The sequence below is a fragment of the Podarcis erhardii genome (assembly GCF_964252035.2).
Source record: "Podarcis erhardii genome assembly, chromosome: 1".
NCBI classification, from domain to species: domain Eukaryota; kingdom Metazoa; phylum Chordata; class Lepidosauria; order Squamata; family Lacertidae; genus Podarcis; species Podarcis erhardii.
This window is the reverse complement of record NC_138497.1, coordinates 134,753,003-134,769,672: the sequence shown is the minus strand read 5'-3', so window position 1 is coordinate 134,769,672 and position 16,670 is coordinate 134,753,003. Positions and strand designations below refer to the sequence as shown.

Genomic DNA, 16,670 nt, shown 5'->3' with positions numbered 1-16,670 from the left:
TCACACAGGGCCCCCGGACGTTTCACGGTCTGTTGGCCCTGTGCCACCACTGCGGTTGCTTTCTTCGCTGCCACCACCCCGCTTCTCACGGGGACACACGGAGTCCAGACAGTTGTTAACATCAATAATCAAAACAAAATAAAAAAATTCCTTCCAGTAGCACCTTAAAGACCAACTGAGTTAGTTCTAGGTATGAGCTTTCGTGTGCATGCACACTTCTTCAGATACACAGTGTGTATCTGAAGATGTGTGCATGCACATGAAAGCTCATACCTAGAACTAACTCAGTTGGTCTTTAAGGTGCTACTGGAAGGAATTTTTTTATTTTGTTTTGACCATGGCAGACCAACACGGCTACCTATCTGTATCAATAATCAAGTTTATTTTTAAGTGCAGGAATAAGCGTCTGGTTTTGGTTTATTTTTCTCTTGTCAGATTCTTAAATCTTAGTTCCTAACAACTCCAAACTGAATTATTCCCAACTATCTATCCAACTCCCTAACAATTCCTCTCACTCTCTCACAATACAACTCTGCCAACCCACACCTAAGCCTCCCTCTTCCTTCTCCAACACCCAAGCCTCAACTCCCAACTGACAACCCTCAACTCCCAGACCTCAACTGTCTTTTCAAAACCTCCCCACTATCTTTTACTCCCCCCTCGCATTCTCACTGGCCAATCACATCACACCCATTTTAACTCTTTCCTTGACGCATCCTAGGGGCAAACGCACACTGTTTTCCTTCCTTCTGATTTCCTGCATGTTTCTGAAGAACTGCCTTCCTCTCCTAGGTGAACATCCTCGGATGGGAGCCCTGGATGTTTGCCCCTTCATCCCAGTGAAGAATGTTACTATGGAAGAATGTGTCCAGTGTGCCAATCTGTTTGGGAAGCGTTTAGCAGGTGAACTGCATGTGCCAGGTGAGTTGGGTTTGCAAGACAGCACCTGGTCACTCCACCTTTCTTCTTGTGGGCAGGTTTGTACCCTACATTGCCTTGATGTTTTGGCACATACAATGTGCACAGACATTCCAGATAAAGTGTGCTGGGGAGCTTGGATGGTGTCCACTGGACCTGGTCTCCATGGGGATATCTGCCCAGGGAGCCTATGCACACAGACTCTATATGTGCCATTGGTAGGGAATGCATGTTATGAACCTATGCATGCTGGTCAATATGTGTGTTGGTTCCCTGTGCTATCACCTTTTCTGGGTAGTCTAACATCATGGCACAATGGAAATATCAGATTCTATCTGTCTGGCGTTAACCTGAAAGAATGGAATTTTTATGACCCTAGGGGAAATGTTTTAAGAGAGTAGGTTTAAATATATCAGTTTTAATGAGAAATAAGATTAAATAAAGTAAAAGTGGATGGCTAATTGGTGAAAGAGAGAATGGAAAATTACAGTATATTAAGATAAATTATTAGGATAAAAATAAAGATGAAGGATTTGCTGAAATATCTATTTGAACTAGAAAACAAAGAGGGGAGGTGTGAGGAGGTCAAGGAAATAAGTCATAGAAAGAAATTATGTAAAGGTTTAACTTGGTTTTTTTTTCTTTCTGTTTTGATTGTATGTATTTTCTAATTATTTTTTTCCCTTTTTATCTGTTTTTGTTTTTTTGGCTTTTTTATTTTTTGCATTTTTTCTTGGAAATGTCTTGGGTTTTTTTTGTATTGTGTTTTCTGTTCTTTTTGTAATGTTTTAAAACCTGAATAAATATTATTCAATTAAAAAAAGAAAGTAACTGCAAGGGCGGCAAAGTTTTTATTGCATGGACAGGCGGAGTCCCCCAAACCCTGGGCGGCCCCCCCCCCGTGTGGAATAGCGACTCAAGACAACGTGCTATAGGATTAAAATTGGCCACAACTTTAATATATTTCAGATGTGGGTAGACCTTGGCTCAGGCATTGGGCGTTTATCCCTCCCAGTCCCCCGCCAGGGATCTGGGGAACATCTGGGTTATCCAGTGTGTGTGTATGTGGGGGGGGGATGGGCTGGCTCTGGAGAACATATGTTCAAGCAGATATAGCCGCCCCCGTTACGCCGCCGTCACAGGGGAGAGCAATGACGACCTCTCGGTGTACGGCCAAAGCCTCCCCTCAAACAACCCATTTAACGGGAACCCTGGTATCGCCACCGCAAAGAGGAAGGGGCATGTGTCACTGCTGCATGCCCCCCCATTCAGGGAAGATAGACTAAAGGATTCCGCCCAAGGCCTGATACCGCCAAAGTTGTGACGTTTTGCTACGGGAAAGGCAAACCTGCCAATGCAGGGGAATTCCTTTCCGGCCCTTCAACAGCGACCTTGATGTAGCAGCACCCACATACTTGTGGAGAAAAGGTTAACCTGCAAAAGAAGTCTTAACTGAGGGTGGGTAGGGTGGGAGAAGCTCGGGAGCCGACTGACGATTCCCAGGTAAGATCCTCCCCCTATTGTGTGGGCAGGTAGTCCCTCCCCCCTACCTGGCCTGATCACCTTGGCAACGCCTCCCCAGGCGGGACTGGGCAACTGACTGAGGTAGGCGGAGACCTCCAGGTATCCCACCTGGGGGAAGGTCATTAATAGTAGTGTCTCTTAGTGGTGAATGGCACTATTTAGCGGGAAGAAACTGCAATGAAAATCCTTGTTATTACATATTTTTACATGGCTACTTATTTGTATATATTTTAAAATTTTATATGACTGTTTTATGATGGCCTATATTTGTAATGCCTAATAAAGATTTCCTGTGCAGTTAGGCACTCTGTTCCCCGGAGGCCAGGGGCAGGGAAGGGGCAGGAGATGTGATCCAAGCCGCTGCTGCCACACAATGACCTCCTGCATTTCCTGAGTGGTGTGAGGTGCTCTGGAAAGCAGTGAGTCCCATGCACCGTTCTGCGGCTGGAAGCTTCTTGAAATAAATCTGTTGCAAGCCAGCTCCTGGCCTGTGGCCATCTGGCTGTGAGCAGCTTGTGTGGATGCAGCGTTTTTTGAATTACCGTATTTTTCGCCCCATAGGACGCACCGCCTGTCAGGGAACTGCCATCGGAGAGACAGGTGGTGGACAGGCTCCAGGAGAATAGGAGAGAATCTGCAGCAGAAGAGGGAACCAGCAGGGGGAGTGCAGGAGTCACAGCGGAGGGGAGGCTCTGGGATGCTTCCAGTGAGAGTAGTGGAGAGGTAACGGGACCCCCGTTGGGAACGCCCACCCTTCGCCGGAAACTGTCACGCAGAGAGTCTCGAAAGCGCATGTCTGTCAAAGAGCTTTTATGTTGGCGTAAATTCCGTAGACGCCCACTGTCAGATACTACCAGCGACTGACGGAGTCATGCTTTGGGGGCTCCGTTAGTGCATCGGTTTGGATGACCAGCCAAACCCCAGAGGGATCAAGCTTTTACGCACAAGCAGCTCACTATCCCATCACAGCAATCTGACAGTCTTTGAAAGCAGCTTGTGCAAGCAGAAGGCATCATGAGCGAACCATCCGGAACCGGAGGAGCAGGAGCGGGAGCTGGCGCAGATCCAAGCCTGGAACAAAGGTACAGGGCGTTGGAGGTCCAGCTGGCACTGCAAACGGCGAGGCTCGAGGAGAGGAGGGCTCAAGATGCAGATAAGGGGAAGACCACCCCACTTGCCAGACGGGTGCCTGGACTGGTGCAGAAATTTGGGGGGGATCCCCGGAACTATCAAGCCTTTAGGACAGAGATGCAATATGCTCTCAATCTACTGTTTGATGACTTCCCCGACGAGAACTCTAGAGTGGCGTACGTGATTGGCCATCTAGAGGGAGGGGCGAGGGACTGGGTTCGGCCCCTGATGGCAGCCAATAATGAAATCTTAAAGGACACAATGAAGTTTTTCCGCGCCATGGACTTGATGTTTTCCAGCGAGATCGAGCAGGGAGTGGTGCGCAGGCAGTTAATGGCGTGTAAACAGGGGAGCCGATCTGTACGTGAGTACTGGACTGAGTTCACCATGCTGATTCATAGACTTGGGTGGGACCTTGCTAGTGAACCTATTCAAATGCTGTTTGAAGAAGGTCTCTCTCCGGCAGTGAAAGATGAACTTTCCCGGGCGCCTAGGGCGGAGTCTATGGATCAGCTGACTAAATCAGCGCTGTCCATTGGGGCATGCCAGGAAGCTAGAGCTATGGAAAAGCGGGAAGGAAAGGGGGAACGTTGGAAGGACTTCCGCATTCCAGAGATTCCGGAGCAGCCTTTCCCGCCAGCAGAGCCGATGGAACTTGGAACAGCGCGCGCGCGCGCAGTTTCAAACACCAGTGAAGGGCGGAAGAAGGAGGGAAAGAGCGGCAAGAGATGCTATCTCTGCCAACAGCCAGGTCACTTTGCCAGAGTCTGTCCGCAAAGGAAGGAATGGCAAGGGATGGCGGGAACTGTTGGGGGGAAGGAGGAAGAAGAAATCACGGAGCCAGTAAAAGCCAACGCCTGGTTGCCAACATCAGGGCACAGCAGCCAGGCCAGGGAGTAATGAATGTGCCCACGCCGGAACCTCCAAGACCAGCGCTTGTGATAGAGGTGTTGCTGGAACTGGCAAACGGACACCCACTGAAGATAAAGGCGCTATTGGATTCAGGTAGCTCATGTAATTTCATGAGCAAAGAGTTTGCAGCTGCACACCAAATACAGACTATCCCATTGAGTAAGCCTTTGCAGGTTACCACGATTGATGGGAGGGAGCTGTTGGGAGGAGAAGTGAGCCAACAGACTGTACCAATGATAATGAGGGTGGCACGACACACCGAACTGATAGCGTTTAACGTAGCCACCTTGGGAGGAGCTCCTATTATCTTGGGTATGAGCTGGCTGGCGCTACACGATCCGCTAGTAGGCTGGCATCAGAGAGTGGTTTCCTTTGGATCAGCACATTGCCTAGAACACTGCAAGGAGGGAGAGGCTCAGGCAGGCGCCAGGGGCACTCTAGCAGGGATGGAAGTGATGGACAAAGGGAGGGTGCCACCACAATACGCTGACTTGCTTGACGTATTCAGCGAAAAAGAAGCAGATAAACTGCCCCCGCACAGACCCTTTGATTGTCAAATTACCTTACTCCCAGGAGCACAATTGCCAGTGGGCAAGCTGTATGCAATGTCAGACAGTGAGATGCAGGAGTTAAGGGAGTTCATTGACAAGAATCTCAAGCGAGGTTTCATCAGAGAGTCACGAGCGGTGGGGGGCAGCCCAGTGTTCTTTGTGGACAAAAAAAACACGGGCAAGCCCAGGCTTGTATGTGATTTCAGGGCCCTAAATGCAGTGTCAGAACCAGTGACTTTCCCTATGCCCAGAATTGATGACATTCTAACACGGGTGAGAAAAGGGAAAATTTTTACCAAGCTGGACCTTAGGGGGGCATATAACTTGATACGTGTGAGAAAGGGGGATGAGTGGAAGACCACTATGTTCACCCCCTTGGGGGCCTTTGAGTACACCGTTATGCCTTTCGGATTACAAGGGGGCTCCGCCTGTTTTCAATCATTCATGAATCACGTCCTGGGGCCACTGCTCTACAAGAACTGCGTAGCGTTCTTAGATGACGTTCTGGTGTACTCAGACAATGAGGAGCAGCATGTGCGAGATGTAAGAGAGGTACTGAGTAAGCTGCGAGAAAACCGGCTGTGGGTGAAACTGGAGAAGTGTCAGTTTCATACCAAGGAGGTGGAATTCCTGGGGTACCGGTTGTCTGACAAGGGATTGGCCATGGATCCCAGCAAGGTTCAAGCGGTACTGGAATGGAAAACACCAAAGACCAAGAAGGACGTGCAAAGGTTCCTGGGCTTCGGAAACTTCTATAGGAAGTTCATCAAAAACTTTGCCCATTTAACAGCGCCCATCACGGATTGTCTTAGTAGCAAAAAGAAATTTGTTTGGACGGGAGAAGCGCAACAAGCGTTCGAACGCTTAAAGCAGGCGTTTGCGTCGGAAGAGCAACTCTTGCACGTGGATCTACAACAACCAATGAGAGTGGAGACTGACGCGTCAGACCGAGCGGTGGGGGCCGTTCTTCTCCAGCCGGGAAAAGATACGTCTGAATGGAGACCGTGTGCATTCTTCTCGCGGAAGTTGAACAAATCAGAGAGGAACTACACAGTGTACGACCGAGAACTGCTCGCCATTCATGAAGCATTCCGGAAATGGCGGCACTTGCTGATTGGGGCGCAGCACAAGGTTCAAGTCCGAACTGACCACAAAAATCTGGAATACTGGAGAACAGCCCGAGTGCTGAACCAGAGACAAGTGAGATGGGCCCAGGAGTTCTCCAAATTCCACTTTGAGATTCGTTACGTGCCCGGCTCCGAGAACGTGAGGGCGGACGCTCTTTCCAGGAAACCTGAGTACTTAGAGGGGGAGGGAGCGCCTGAGGCAAGGCATGTAATCCCTGAAGACCGCTGGGTGTGTGGGGCGGCATTGGTGGGGCAGAGGGAACTGATAGAGGGTACGGAGAACGATGAATACGCCCAAGAGAAACTCAGAGAGCTCCGGAGGACAGAGGAGAACACAGGGGGGTTCGAAGAAAAGAACGGGGCGTTGTATTACAAAGGGGCACTGTACATACCCGACGGGGAACTGAGGGGCAGAGTACTCAAGCAGTTGCATGACAGCCCCACAGCGGGACATTTTGGACAGCACAAAACCATGTGGTTGGTTACCAGGGAGTTTTGGTGGCCCAAGGTGAGGGAGGACGTACGGGAATATGTCAGGGGTTGCGACAGGTGCCAGCGAGCGAAAGGAGAGAGGGTGGCGCCAGCGGGGCTATTACAACCCTTACCCACGCCCGAAAGGCCATGGGAGGCAGTATCCATAGATTTTATGACGGACCTGCCAAAATCCAAAGGCAAAACAGCTGTCATGGTGGTGGTAGATCAATTAACCAAGATGTGTCATTTTATAGCTTGTTCACATGCAGTCACAGCGGAGGAAACCGCCAAGTTGTTTGTAGAACATATTTTCAAGTTGCATGGCGCCCCCTTGAGGGTGGTCAGCGACAGAGGGAAACAATTTACTTCCAGGTTCTGGAGGAAACTTATGAGCTTACTGCACGTAGAACTCAATTTCTCAACTGCCCGGCACCCAGAAACCAATGGGCAAGCGGAAAGGGCAAATGGGGTTTTACAACAATACCTGAGGTGTTATGTAAAAGACAGAGAAAATTATTGGGTGGATAAGTTACCTCTAGCAGAATTTGCCTACAACAACGCGGAGAACGTGTCCACAGGGATGAGTCCCTTCCTGGCAAATTATGGGTGTCACCCCCGGGCATTCCCAGGAGAGGGAGGGGAGAGGTGGAGCGTGCCGGCGGCGGAATATTTTTTTGAAGAGATGGAGGCGATCCACCGTCAGCTTCAACTTAACTTAGAGAAAGCCAAGGAAGAATATAAGAAGCAAGCAGACAGAAATAGGAGGGAAGGTGAAACTATAAGGGTGGGGGACCGGGTGTGGTTGTCCACCCAAGGGCTACCGTTCAAGGGCGGGAGTAAGAAATTGAGGCCCAAAAGATTGGGACCCTTTGAGGTCATACAGCAGGTCAACCCAGTGGCATTCAAACTCAGGCTGCCCAGTCACATGAAATTACACCCAGTATTTCACAGGTCATTACTGTCGCCGTACCGAGAGGGACGCGAGTGGGGGGAGCGTGAGAGAGAGGCCACCCAAACGCCCGTGATAGAAGAGAGAGAGCGCGACATGAACGTGGCAGGAATCGTTGATTCCAGGTGGAAGGGGAATCAGGTGGAATATCTGGTAGAATGGGAGGGGGAAGCAGAGTCGGAAAACACTTGGGTACCAGCAGAGGTAGTCAATGACGAGGTTTTAATAGAAACATTTCATCAGCGTTTCCCAAGAAAACCGCAACCCGTGGCTCGATTTAGAAGGGAACACTTTGGGACCACCGATGAGGAAGGAGAGTTTGAAGGGTTCCCAGAGTCAGGGGTGGGTGAAGAAGCCGACTCCGACGAAGAAGAGGAAGACGGGGAGAGAGACGGTACGCCGTGGCTGGAAGTGTTAGAATCCTCGGACGACGAGGAGAGTTCCTTCAGGGGCTTTCCGCCTTCACCGCCAGTGGGAGAGGAGGCGGGAGGGGGTGAAGGGGGCCCTGGGGGGGAGGTGGATGTCAGGGAACTGCCATCGGAGAGACAGGTGGTGGACAGGCTCCAGGAGAATAGGAGAGAATCTGCAGCAGAAGAGGGAACCAGCAGGGGGAGTGCAGGAGTCACAGCGGAGGGGAGGCTCTGGGATGCTTCCAGTGAGAGTAGTGGAGAGGTAACGGGACCCCCGTTGGGAACGCCCACCCTTCGCCGGAAACTGTCACGCAGAGAGTCTCGAAAGCGCATGTCTGTCAAAGAGCTTTTATGTTGGCGTAAATTCCGTAGACGCCCACTGTCAGATACTACCAGCGACTGACGGAGTCATGCTTTGGGGGCTCCGTTAGTGCATCGGTTTGGATGACCAGCCAAACCCCAGAGGGATCAAGCTTTTACGCACAAGCAGCTCACTATCCCATCACACCGCCCTATAGGACGCATCTAGTTTTTTTTGGGGGGGAAATAAAGAAAAAAATTTATTTCCCCCCCAGGCACGGGGCTGGCGCAGGGGAAGCCCGAGCTTCCCCCGACCCCAGCCCTCAGAAGAGCCTGCTATCCGCAAGCCTAGGGAGCCGCGCCGGTCTCCCCAGGATTGCGGACAGCTGTGCGAAGCCCGGGCGCGCTGAGGCTTCCTAATGCAGGCAGCTCTGCGCAACCTTCCAGAGCCCGGCGCGGCTTGGCGCCGGGCTCCGGAGCGTTGCGCAGAGCTGCGCGGAACCCGGGAGCGCAGGCAGCTCTGCGCGACCCTCCGGACACCGGCGTGGCTTGGCGCCGGGCTGCGGAGGGCTGCGCAGAGCTGCACGGAGCCCGAGAGGGCAGGCAGCTCTGCGTGACCCTTCGGAGGCCGGCGCGGCTTGGCGCCGGGCTCCGGAGCGATGCGCAGAGCTGCACGGACCCCCGGAGCGCAGGCAGTTTTGCGCGACCCTCTGGAGGCCGGCGCGGCTTGGTGCTGGCCTCTGGAGGGTCGTGCAGAGCTGCGCGGACCACGGGAGGGCAGGCAGCTCTGTGTGACCCTCCGGAGGCCAACGCAGCTTGGCGCCGGGCTCCGGAGCGATGCGCAGAGCTGCACGGACCCCCGAAGCGCAGGCAGTTTTGCGCGACCCTCTGGAGGCCGGCGCGGCTTGGTGCTGGCCTCTGGAGGGTCGTGCAGAGCTGCGCGGACCACGGGAGGGCAGGCAGCTCTGCGTGACCGTTCGGAGGCCGGCGCGGCTTGGCGCCGGGCTCCGGAGCGATGCGCAGAGCTGCACGGACCCCCGGAGCGCAGGCAGTTTTGCGCGACCCTCTGGAGGCCGGCGCGGCTTGGTGCTGGCCTCTGGAGGGTCGTGCAGAGCTGCGCGGACCACGGGAGCGCAGGCAGCTCTGCGCGACCCTTCGGAGGCCGGCGCGGCTTGGCGCCAGGCTCCGGAGGGATGTGAAGAGCTGCGCGGAGCTGGGGAGTGCAGGCAGCTTTGCGCGACCCTCCAGAGGCCGATGCGGCTTCGCGCCCGGCTCCGGAGGGTTGCGGAGAGCTTCCTGAAGCCTGGAGAGCGAGAGCCTCTTGCTCTCCAGGCTTCAGCGAAAGCCTGTATTCGCCCCATAGGACGCACCCACATTTTCCCTTCATTTTTGGAGGGGAAAAAGTGCGTCCTATAGGGCGAAAAATACGGTACACCACAAGCCAGCATTCTCAGTAGGCATGTCTGGCTTATTTGTGTACCCCTAATGGCAATCACACAAAGACCCAGCTAACCCCTGGGATGCAGTACACAACTCACAAGTTTCCCAGCATTCCCTGATTGGTCCCAGCACCATGGGGCAGTGTTATGTACTGAAGTTCTCACCCTGGGCCAGCAGGGGGATATTGTAGATAGTTTTTACTCAGGTCCACATATGCAAATAAGGGATCGAAAGTGACGTTCAGTGATTGGATAGTTACAGAAAGTTGTACAGTTACGTTGTACTGGAGCTCTATATAAGCAGGCTGGCTGAACCCTTCAGTTCAGTTCTGTTCTGACCTGTGAATAAACAAGAGCTGTTTGGAGAATCGCTGTGTCGTCTGATGTGTTCACCCACAACTTAACAGGCAGCAAGCTGGTTGCACCACAGAGTTCAAGAGGTGGGGCTGTCCATAGAAGGGAGCCCCCTGCAGTCCTCTTTCCCCAGGGCCTCCTCAAACCTGGAACCAGGCCTCCTGCTCCCTCCTCTCCTCTGACTCTTGAGTCCTGCAAAACCAGCTTCTTTAGGTTGCAGCCTGGCAACTCCCTGACTGGATCCATGTGCTTTCTTAGTAAATCTGCCTCTCTTTTGCAGTGTATCTCTATGGCAAAGCAGCTCTGAAGGAGAGCAGAATATCCTTGCCAGCCATCCGAGCAGGAGAATATGAAGCCCTCCCTGAGAAAGTAAGACTATGTGTTGCTTGCAACAACAGCTGTACTGCCAACCCTTAGATCAGAGGTCAGTGCCCTAGTCTGGGTAGCAATGGAGGCATTTTAAGAAGGGATGCTCAGATTTTATTGGATGGAGCTGGTTTATGGTTACAGCACAGCTGGCATAATGGAACTACCACAGCTGCCGCTTCAAGCTCCTGCTTACTGTTGTACTAGTTGCTAAAGTGTGAGCAAGTCTCTCCCAGTACTTGTGTGTGCACAGGGTGGAGACGCCTTCTCATTCTTGCTCATGAATCATTCCTGCAATGTCCATGTGGATTCTGCAATCCAGCTTCATTGTTAGGTGTATTTATCCATGGCATTTGCATCAGATTTGACTTACAGATTCCTTTTAATAGAAATGAGAAGAACATTCAAAATACACATGGCCACTCGGGCAAATTTCTTTGAACACATTAGCTCAGAACGTAAGTTCCTACAGTGGTACCTCAGCTTACAGACACTTCAGGTTGCAGACACTTCAGAAATAACTCCGCTAAGCCAGAAATAGTACCTCAGGTTAAGAACTTTGCTTTAGGATGAGAACAGAAATCGCGCAGCGGCAGCGGGAGTCCCCATTAGCTAAAGTGGTGCCTCAGGTTAAGAACAGTTTCAGGTTAAGAACGGACCTCCAGAATGAATTAAGTTCTTAACTCGAGGTACCACTGTATTTTAAAGAGCTACTGTAAATATAAAACTGTGTTGATTTAATCTCAAGAAAAATGTTGCATGAATAAATTCCAATGCAGGAATCCCCAGGTGAAAGTGTTCCAAATGATTTTTCTGACTAGATTGAGGACGGTTCTGCTTTCCCTTTCACACCACGGAGCCCATGCTCTCCTGTGCATGCTTAGTCCGTGATAGGGCCCACTGACAAACCAAGAGCAGACAGTAAATACGATAATCATTTGCATTCATCATCACACATCACAGTTCTCAAGCTAACAAATATCTCTTGAGTGTGACACTGCCCAGCAAGCCGGCTGTCTGGCTCTGGGTCTATCTAACAGTGAAATTGTTATTATTACTGGAATATTACAACCCCCTCCTTTTCTTTGTTTTGTTATTTTTTAAGCTAAAAAACCCAGAATGGGCTCCTGATTTTGGCTCTGCAACATTTGTTCCAAGATGGGGAGCCACAGCAACAGGCGCCCGGACATTCCTCATAGCCTACAACATCAATTTGCTGTGTACAAAGGAGCTGGCACACCGGATAGCCCTGAACATTCGGGAGCAAGGCCGCGGAAAGGACCAGGTATTCCTGTGTCCAGGGAAGAAATGGCTTGCAGATTCCCCCCTCCCATTGGAATCCTCCCACAATTCAGAAAAGGGCAAGGAAAGGAGAGATCTCCCCAATTTCCTCCTGTAATCACTAACCCTGTATTACTCTTCATTTTTACCCCACTACATGCATAGAGTTGTGCCTCTCTGCAGGCCACAGATGATGGCAGGGGGAACATATGAGTTGACTCATTGCTCACTGAAACTGGCAGCTTGCGCCAGAGCAGCCAGGAATCAAGGTCTGACTAGAAGCCTGAGGGTTTTGAATCTTCTTTTCAGGGTCTCCTGGGAAAAGACAAAAAGTCCTAGGCTGGGAAGATGGAACCAAAGGAGTGAACTATATTCTCCTAAGACTGGTTAGACTTTTGCTGTGGTCTTTTGGCCCCTACAATTTACAGCTCTTTCCTCTGCTTCCTTAAGGGTAGCTGATGAAGCAGACTCCAGTCCATCAGCCCTCATGCTATAATAATCTTTAAAGTGCCACAGGATTCCTTGTTGTCATTTGGATATGTGATGAAGCGAATGTATGAAGAGTCTCAAAACAGAAATATTTTGGGAATGGGGTAGGAACTTTAAAATCTGGTAGGAATATGATAGGAATGTTAGCTTTTGGCTGCTGGGGTTAAGAAGACAGGAAGTGCTTGGCTCCTGTTTGCCAGCTTCCCACCTTATTCTGTAGATGGTTGAAATTCTTGCTCCTGTTTTTGCTTTGTAGCCTGGGCGATTAAAGCAAGTGCAAGGCATGGGCTGGTACTTGGACGAGGAGAATATTGCTCAGGTTTCTGCAAATTTGCTGGACTTTGAGACCACGGCCCTCCACACCGTCTATGAGGAGGTCTGCAAGGATGCCCAGGTGAGCTGGACAAGGAGGTCGCGCCAGAGCATCTCAGAGATGACCTGAGCTAAGACCTTTGGGGTGAAATGTGTCGGGAGCAAGGAGTTGCAGCCCAAAGCTCTCGCAGCTGTGCCTTTGGCTCACTTTTATGGAGCTGTTCTCTGGTTACAGAAGAATTGATTGCCGCACAGCACACAAAGAGAGAGAGAGCTACCAGTTTGCGTAGGCATTGGCAGCTGGGCTAAGAGCAGGGGATCTGGGGGCCGCCTGGCCCTTTAGCTCACTTCCTGCCCTCTGCTGCAAACGCTGCAGAACAGCAGGGAAAGAGAGGGAAGGGACTGCTGCTCAATTGCATATGTAAGCCAAAAATTCCCCAGTATGGCACCAGAAGAAAGGGACACCTCTCCTTTTTGCCTAGGTAGCATGGGGGTTACCCTCTCTTCCCTGTGCCCCAAACACAGTGGGTGAGCTTTGCCTGTCCTCAAAGAGCCCTCACGCAGCAATGAGCACCTGTGAGTCTGCAAGGGTTAGGGCTGGGGTTTCTGCTCGGCACTAAAGATACCAGACAAATGATTCCACTGCCAGCCATCCAAACCTTTCAAAACATGCTCAGCTTCTTATGAACTGGAAAAGCATCGCTTGTAGGCTGAGACTGCATTGGTTATACCTTCTTCTCTGAGTGTTATTTGAGAACATTTCTGTATTGAGAGTTTTGGGTTATTTGGCTTATTTTCTAGTCTATGCAGTAGTGTGAACTTGTGGTGGTAGAAACTTAAGCGTCATTTGAAGAGCTTGCATGTTGCATCTCTGCCAGAGACTTGTACCTCTGAGCGTGTGTCTGGATCCTTGGGGTTGTGCTGGACTGCTGTCAAATTCCTGTTCTTGTTTCTAGGATCTCAATCTGCCAGTGGTGGGATCTCAGCTGGTGGGTCTGGTCCCCAAAAAGGCCATGCTGGATGCAGCAGAATATTATATTAACAAAGAAAATCTATTCATCCTTGAGGAGGAGCATAAAATCAGACTGGTAACCTACTTACTTGAGTATCCTATGAAATGTATTACTGTACAGTGGTACCTCGGGTTACATACGCTTCAGGTTACAGACTCCGCTAACCCAGAAATAGTACCTCGGGTTAAGAACTCTGCTTCAGGATGAGAACAGAAATTGCACGGCGGCGGCGCAGCGGCAGCAGGAGGCCCCATTAGCTAAAGTGGTGTCTCAGGTTAAGAACAGTTTTAGGTTAAGAACAGACCTCCGGAACGAATTAAGTTCTTAACCCAAGGTACCACTGTAGTAGGATTCTCCTTTTCCACACATACTTTCACTCTGTTTTGCAACTGGCTCACTGTGTTTTTGCCTTACTATATAGTGAGAATGGTTGACATGTGGGACGGATGTAGAGAATTCTGATGGCAACGGGAGCAGAAATTCCCTGGTTTTGCTTATTCACCCCGAGTGAAGAACAGAAATCCATTCAGAAAATATGATTAGTAGTAGCTGTTGCTGTTGTTGACAGTCTGCAGATTATACATAATTGATTACTACTTCTCCATTTGCATTAAATTTCCTTTGCATTAAAATAAATGTTGTGGAATAATGTAATAGTAACATAATAAATTATGTAAAATTCTGCCATAGGGGATAATGAGACGCATTACAAGCTGCAGTAGAATGGAAGCAGCACTGTATGTGATAAACCATGAGTTGGCATCAGTCTTTTCCATCCCTAAACTGTGACCAGCGCCGCTCCGAGACATTTTGGCACCTGGGGCAACCCCCCCCCCGCTGCCCACCCCCCGCTCTTTTTCTGTGCCCTTGCTTTGGTATGGGGGCGGGGGAAGCAAGATTCCACAAGGACTTCTCCTTGAGGAAAAGTCCTTGCAGAGCCTCACTGCCCAGGGGAGGGGTGAGACTCTGCAGGTGGACTGAGGCTCTGGCCAGCAAGCCACTACTGCGAGGGACCAGGAGGTGGCAGCAGCCAAGTGGGCTGGCGAGGTTCTGCATGTGGCTCCAGCTGCCTCCTTCCTTTCTTCCCCTTAATGGCCCATCACCCAGACTATCACCTCACCAGGAAGCTAGCCTGGCACTTCCAAGAATTAGAAGGGGGCTTCAGCCTGCCCCTGGCAAAAAAAATCCCATAACTATATGTATGGTATATTTTAATGTAGTTGTTATTTTTATATTGAAGTGTGGTGTGAACCTAGAAGCCTTTGAGTTGAAAGGCGGACTCAAACGAACAAATAAATAGTTTTTGAAGTTAAAGAAAGAATGGGGGATTCTGAACAAATCTGAGAACTTTTTCATCTGTTCTGCAGGAAGCACATTTTGAATTTTGATAGGCACTCAGACTCTTGGGAATGGAAGAGATAGACATATAAATAAATAAATAAAGGGGTGGGGCAAGGATATGCCTGAGAAGTGGAACAGCTTGAAAGTTCTGTTTAGATTCATGGTGCAGAATGTTGTTATACTTTTTTAAAGGAGGTACAAACACTTGTATAAAATAAATAGATCACACACTCTCTCAAAATGGAGAGAGAGTTTGTGGGATGAACTGCACTGTTTTATCAAGTAATTTTCTTGAAGATCTGAACCCCCCCCCCACCAATTTTGTATTCCCCAGATTATTTCAGTTTCTGTTTGATGCAGTGAATCTCTATTCATTTTCCATTCTCAGGTAATCAACCGACTGGGGCTGGACTCTTTGTCTCCTTTCAATCCCAAGGAGCGCATCATTGAGTACGGATGTTTTCATTGTCCTCCTTCCATTTTTTGCTTGTTTGCTGGGCACCGTACATTTGGCAAGCTTGGCTGGGTTGGGTGCAGGCCTGCACCATAGGATGCTCCTGGAAGTCCACTAGCTTGTCTTACATCCGTTTCCATTGCAAACAGGACCATGGGAAGTGCTGGGAAGCTGTGGGCAAGCGAGTCTGGGGTTGGGGTGACCCATGTGCTAGCTTGAAAGGAAGGAAGCAATGGGCCACTGGCTTCCCTACATTTCCTTATTTGTCTCAGGTCAAAGTCTGGCACCTGTGTGTTGCTCTTTGGTTCCAGAGATGCTCACTGGCAGTTTGAGGGTCACATGCATGCCCAGCCCTAATCTGGGGGAGGTTTGTGAGGTTTTGAGTCAGATTTGACGGTGGTTTGCCCCACCTGCTTGAGATGTAATTAAATGGTTTCATGTGCCATCACATTTTCAAGGGAGTGAGTTTTGCTTAGTGAATGCAAGACCAATTCCTAGAAAGAGACAAAGCAATCCTCCCTGCTCTTGGTTCACCAGGGACAATGCTAGCGAAAAGCATCTGGTCATTGGGCCGTACTCTGCTAACATTGTAAGTGCTACTTTGAATCTTTGCAAAAGAGTTACCATCCTACACATGGCAGAGAGATGCCTTCTCCTTCCTTGACTTTAGTTCATTCTGTCCTCTTGACGTACGTGAATGTGCTTTTCCTATGTCCTTCTTGTCTTCCGAAGGGATATGGTGCAGGATGGCAAAGAGAGCGGCTGCCTGATATCCTTGCCTCTTCACACTTTTGTGCAGAAAGTTGGTGCCAGGTCAGCTGCTCCTGGAGGAGGATCCGTAGCAGCAGCGATGTCTTCTTTGGTACAGGAGCCACTTGTTTTTATTATGTTATATAGATTGTGTGTGCACCTTGCACATAAATCAGACAGGGCTGGCCTCCAAGTCCAGATGGGGGACTTGAATTTAGTCAAAAGTAGAGTGTAATCTGCATTGAGAGTATTGATATCACCTAAATCAGGGCGTCATCGGACAGTGCCATTTCTGCTTGCCCTATTCCCATTAAAGCAATGTTTCTCTTAGCCTCTGGGTTGGAAGGAGAGGAAAAATTATTGTGTTTATTAATATTGCACATATGGAAACAGTAAGGTGAATAAAAACTGACTCTTATTGAAATAAAAATTGTGCAGTCCAAAAATATGGTTCCAAAGCTTAACTTACAGAATTTGTTCCGAAACAGACACTCCAAACAATAATGTTCCCCAGAGTGGCAGGGGAAACCCAGCCAGATGGGCGGGGTATAAATAAATTGTTGTTGTTGCTATAC

The 16,670-nt window shown here is 50.0% G+C and overlaps 1 protein-coding gene across 2 annotated transcripts in view; it reads left to right on the top strand.

The window, feature by feature from the left end:
* FTCD (formimidoyltransferase cyclodeaminase) overlaps positions 1 to 16,670 on the top strand; it is a 33,499-nt gene that overhangs the window by 10,271 nt on the left and 6,558 nt on the right. For both annotated transcript variants that reach the window (XM_081881132.1, XM_081881131.1), the window contains exons 3-9: positions 793 to 921; positions 10,370 to 10,458; positions 11,561 to 11,740; positions 12,482 to 12,619; positions 13,494 to 13,625; positions 15,280 to 15,341; positions 16,078 to 16,207. In XM_081881132.1, coding sequence (XP_081737258.1) covers positions 793 to 921; positions 10,370 to 10,458; positions 11,561 to 11,740; positions 12,482 to 12,619; positions 13,494 to 13,625; positions 15,280 to 15,341; positions 16,078 to 16,207 — 860 coding nt within the window. The remainder of the gene's footprint in view (positions 1 to 792; positions 922 to 10,369; positions 10,459 to 11,560; positions 11,741 to 12,481; positions 12,620 to 13,493; positions 13,626 to 15,279; positions 15,342 to 16,077; positions 16,208 to 16,670) is intronic.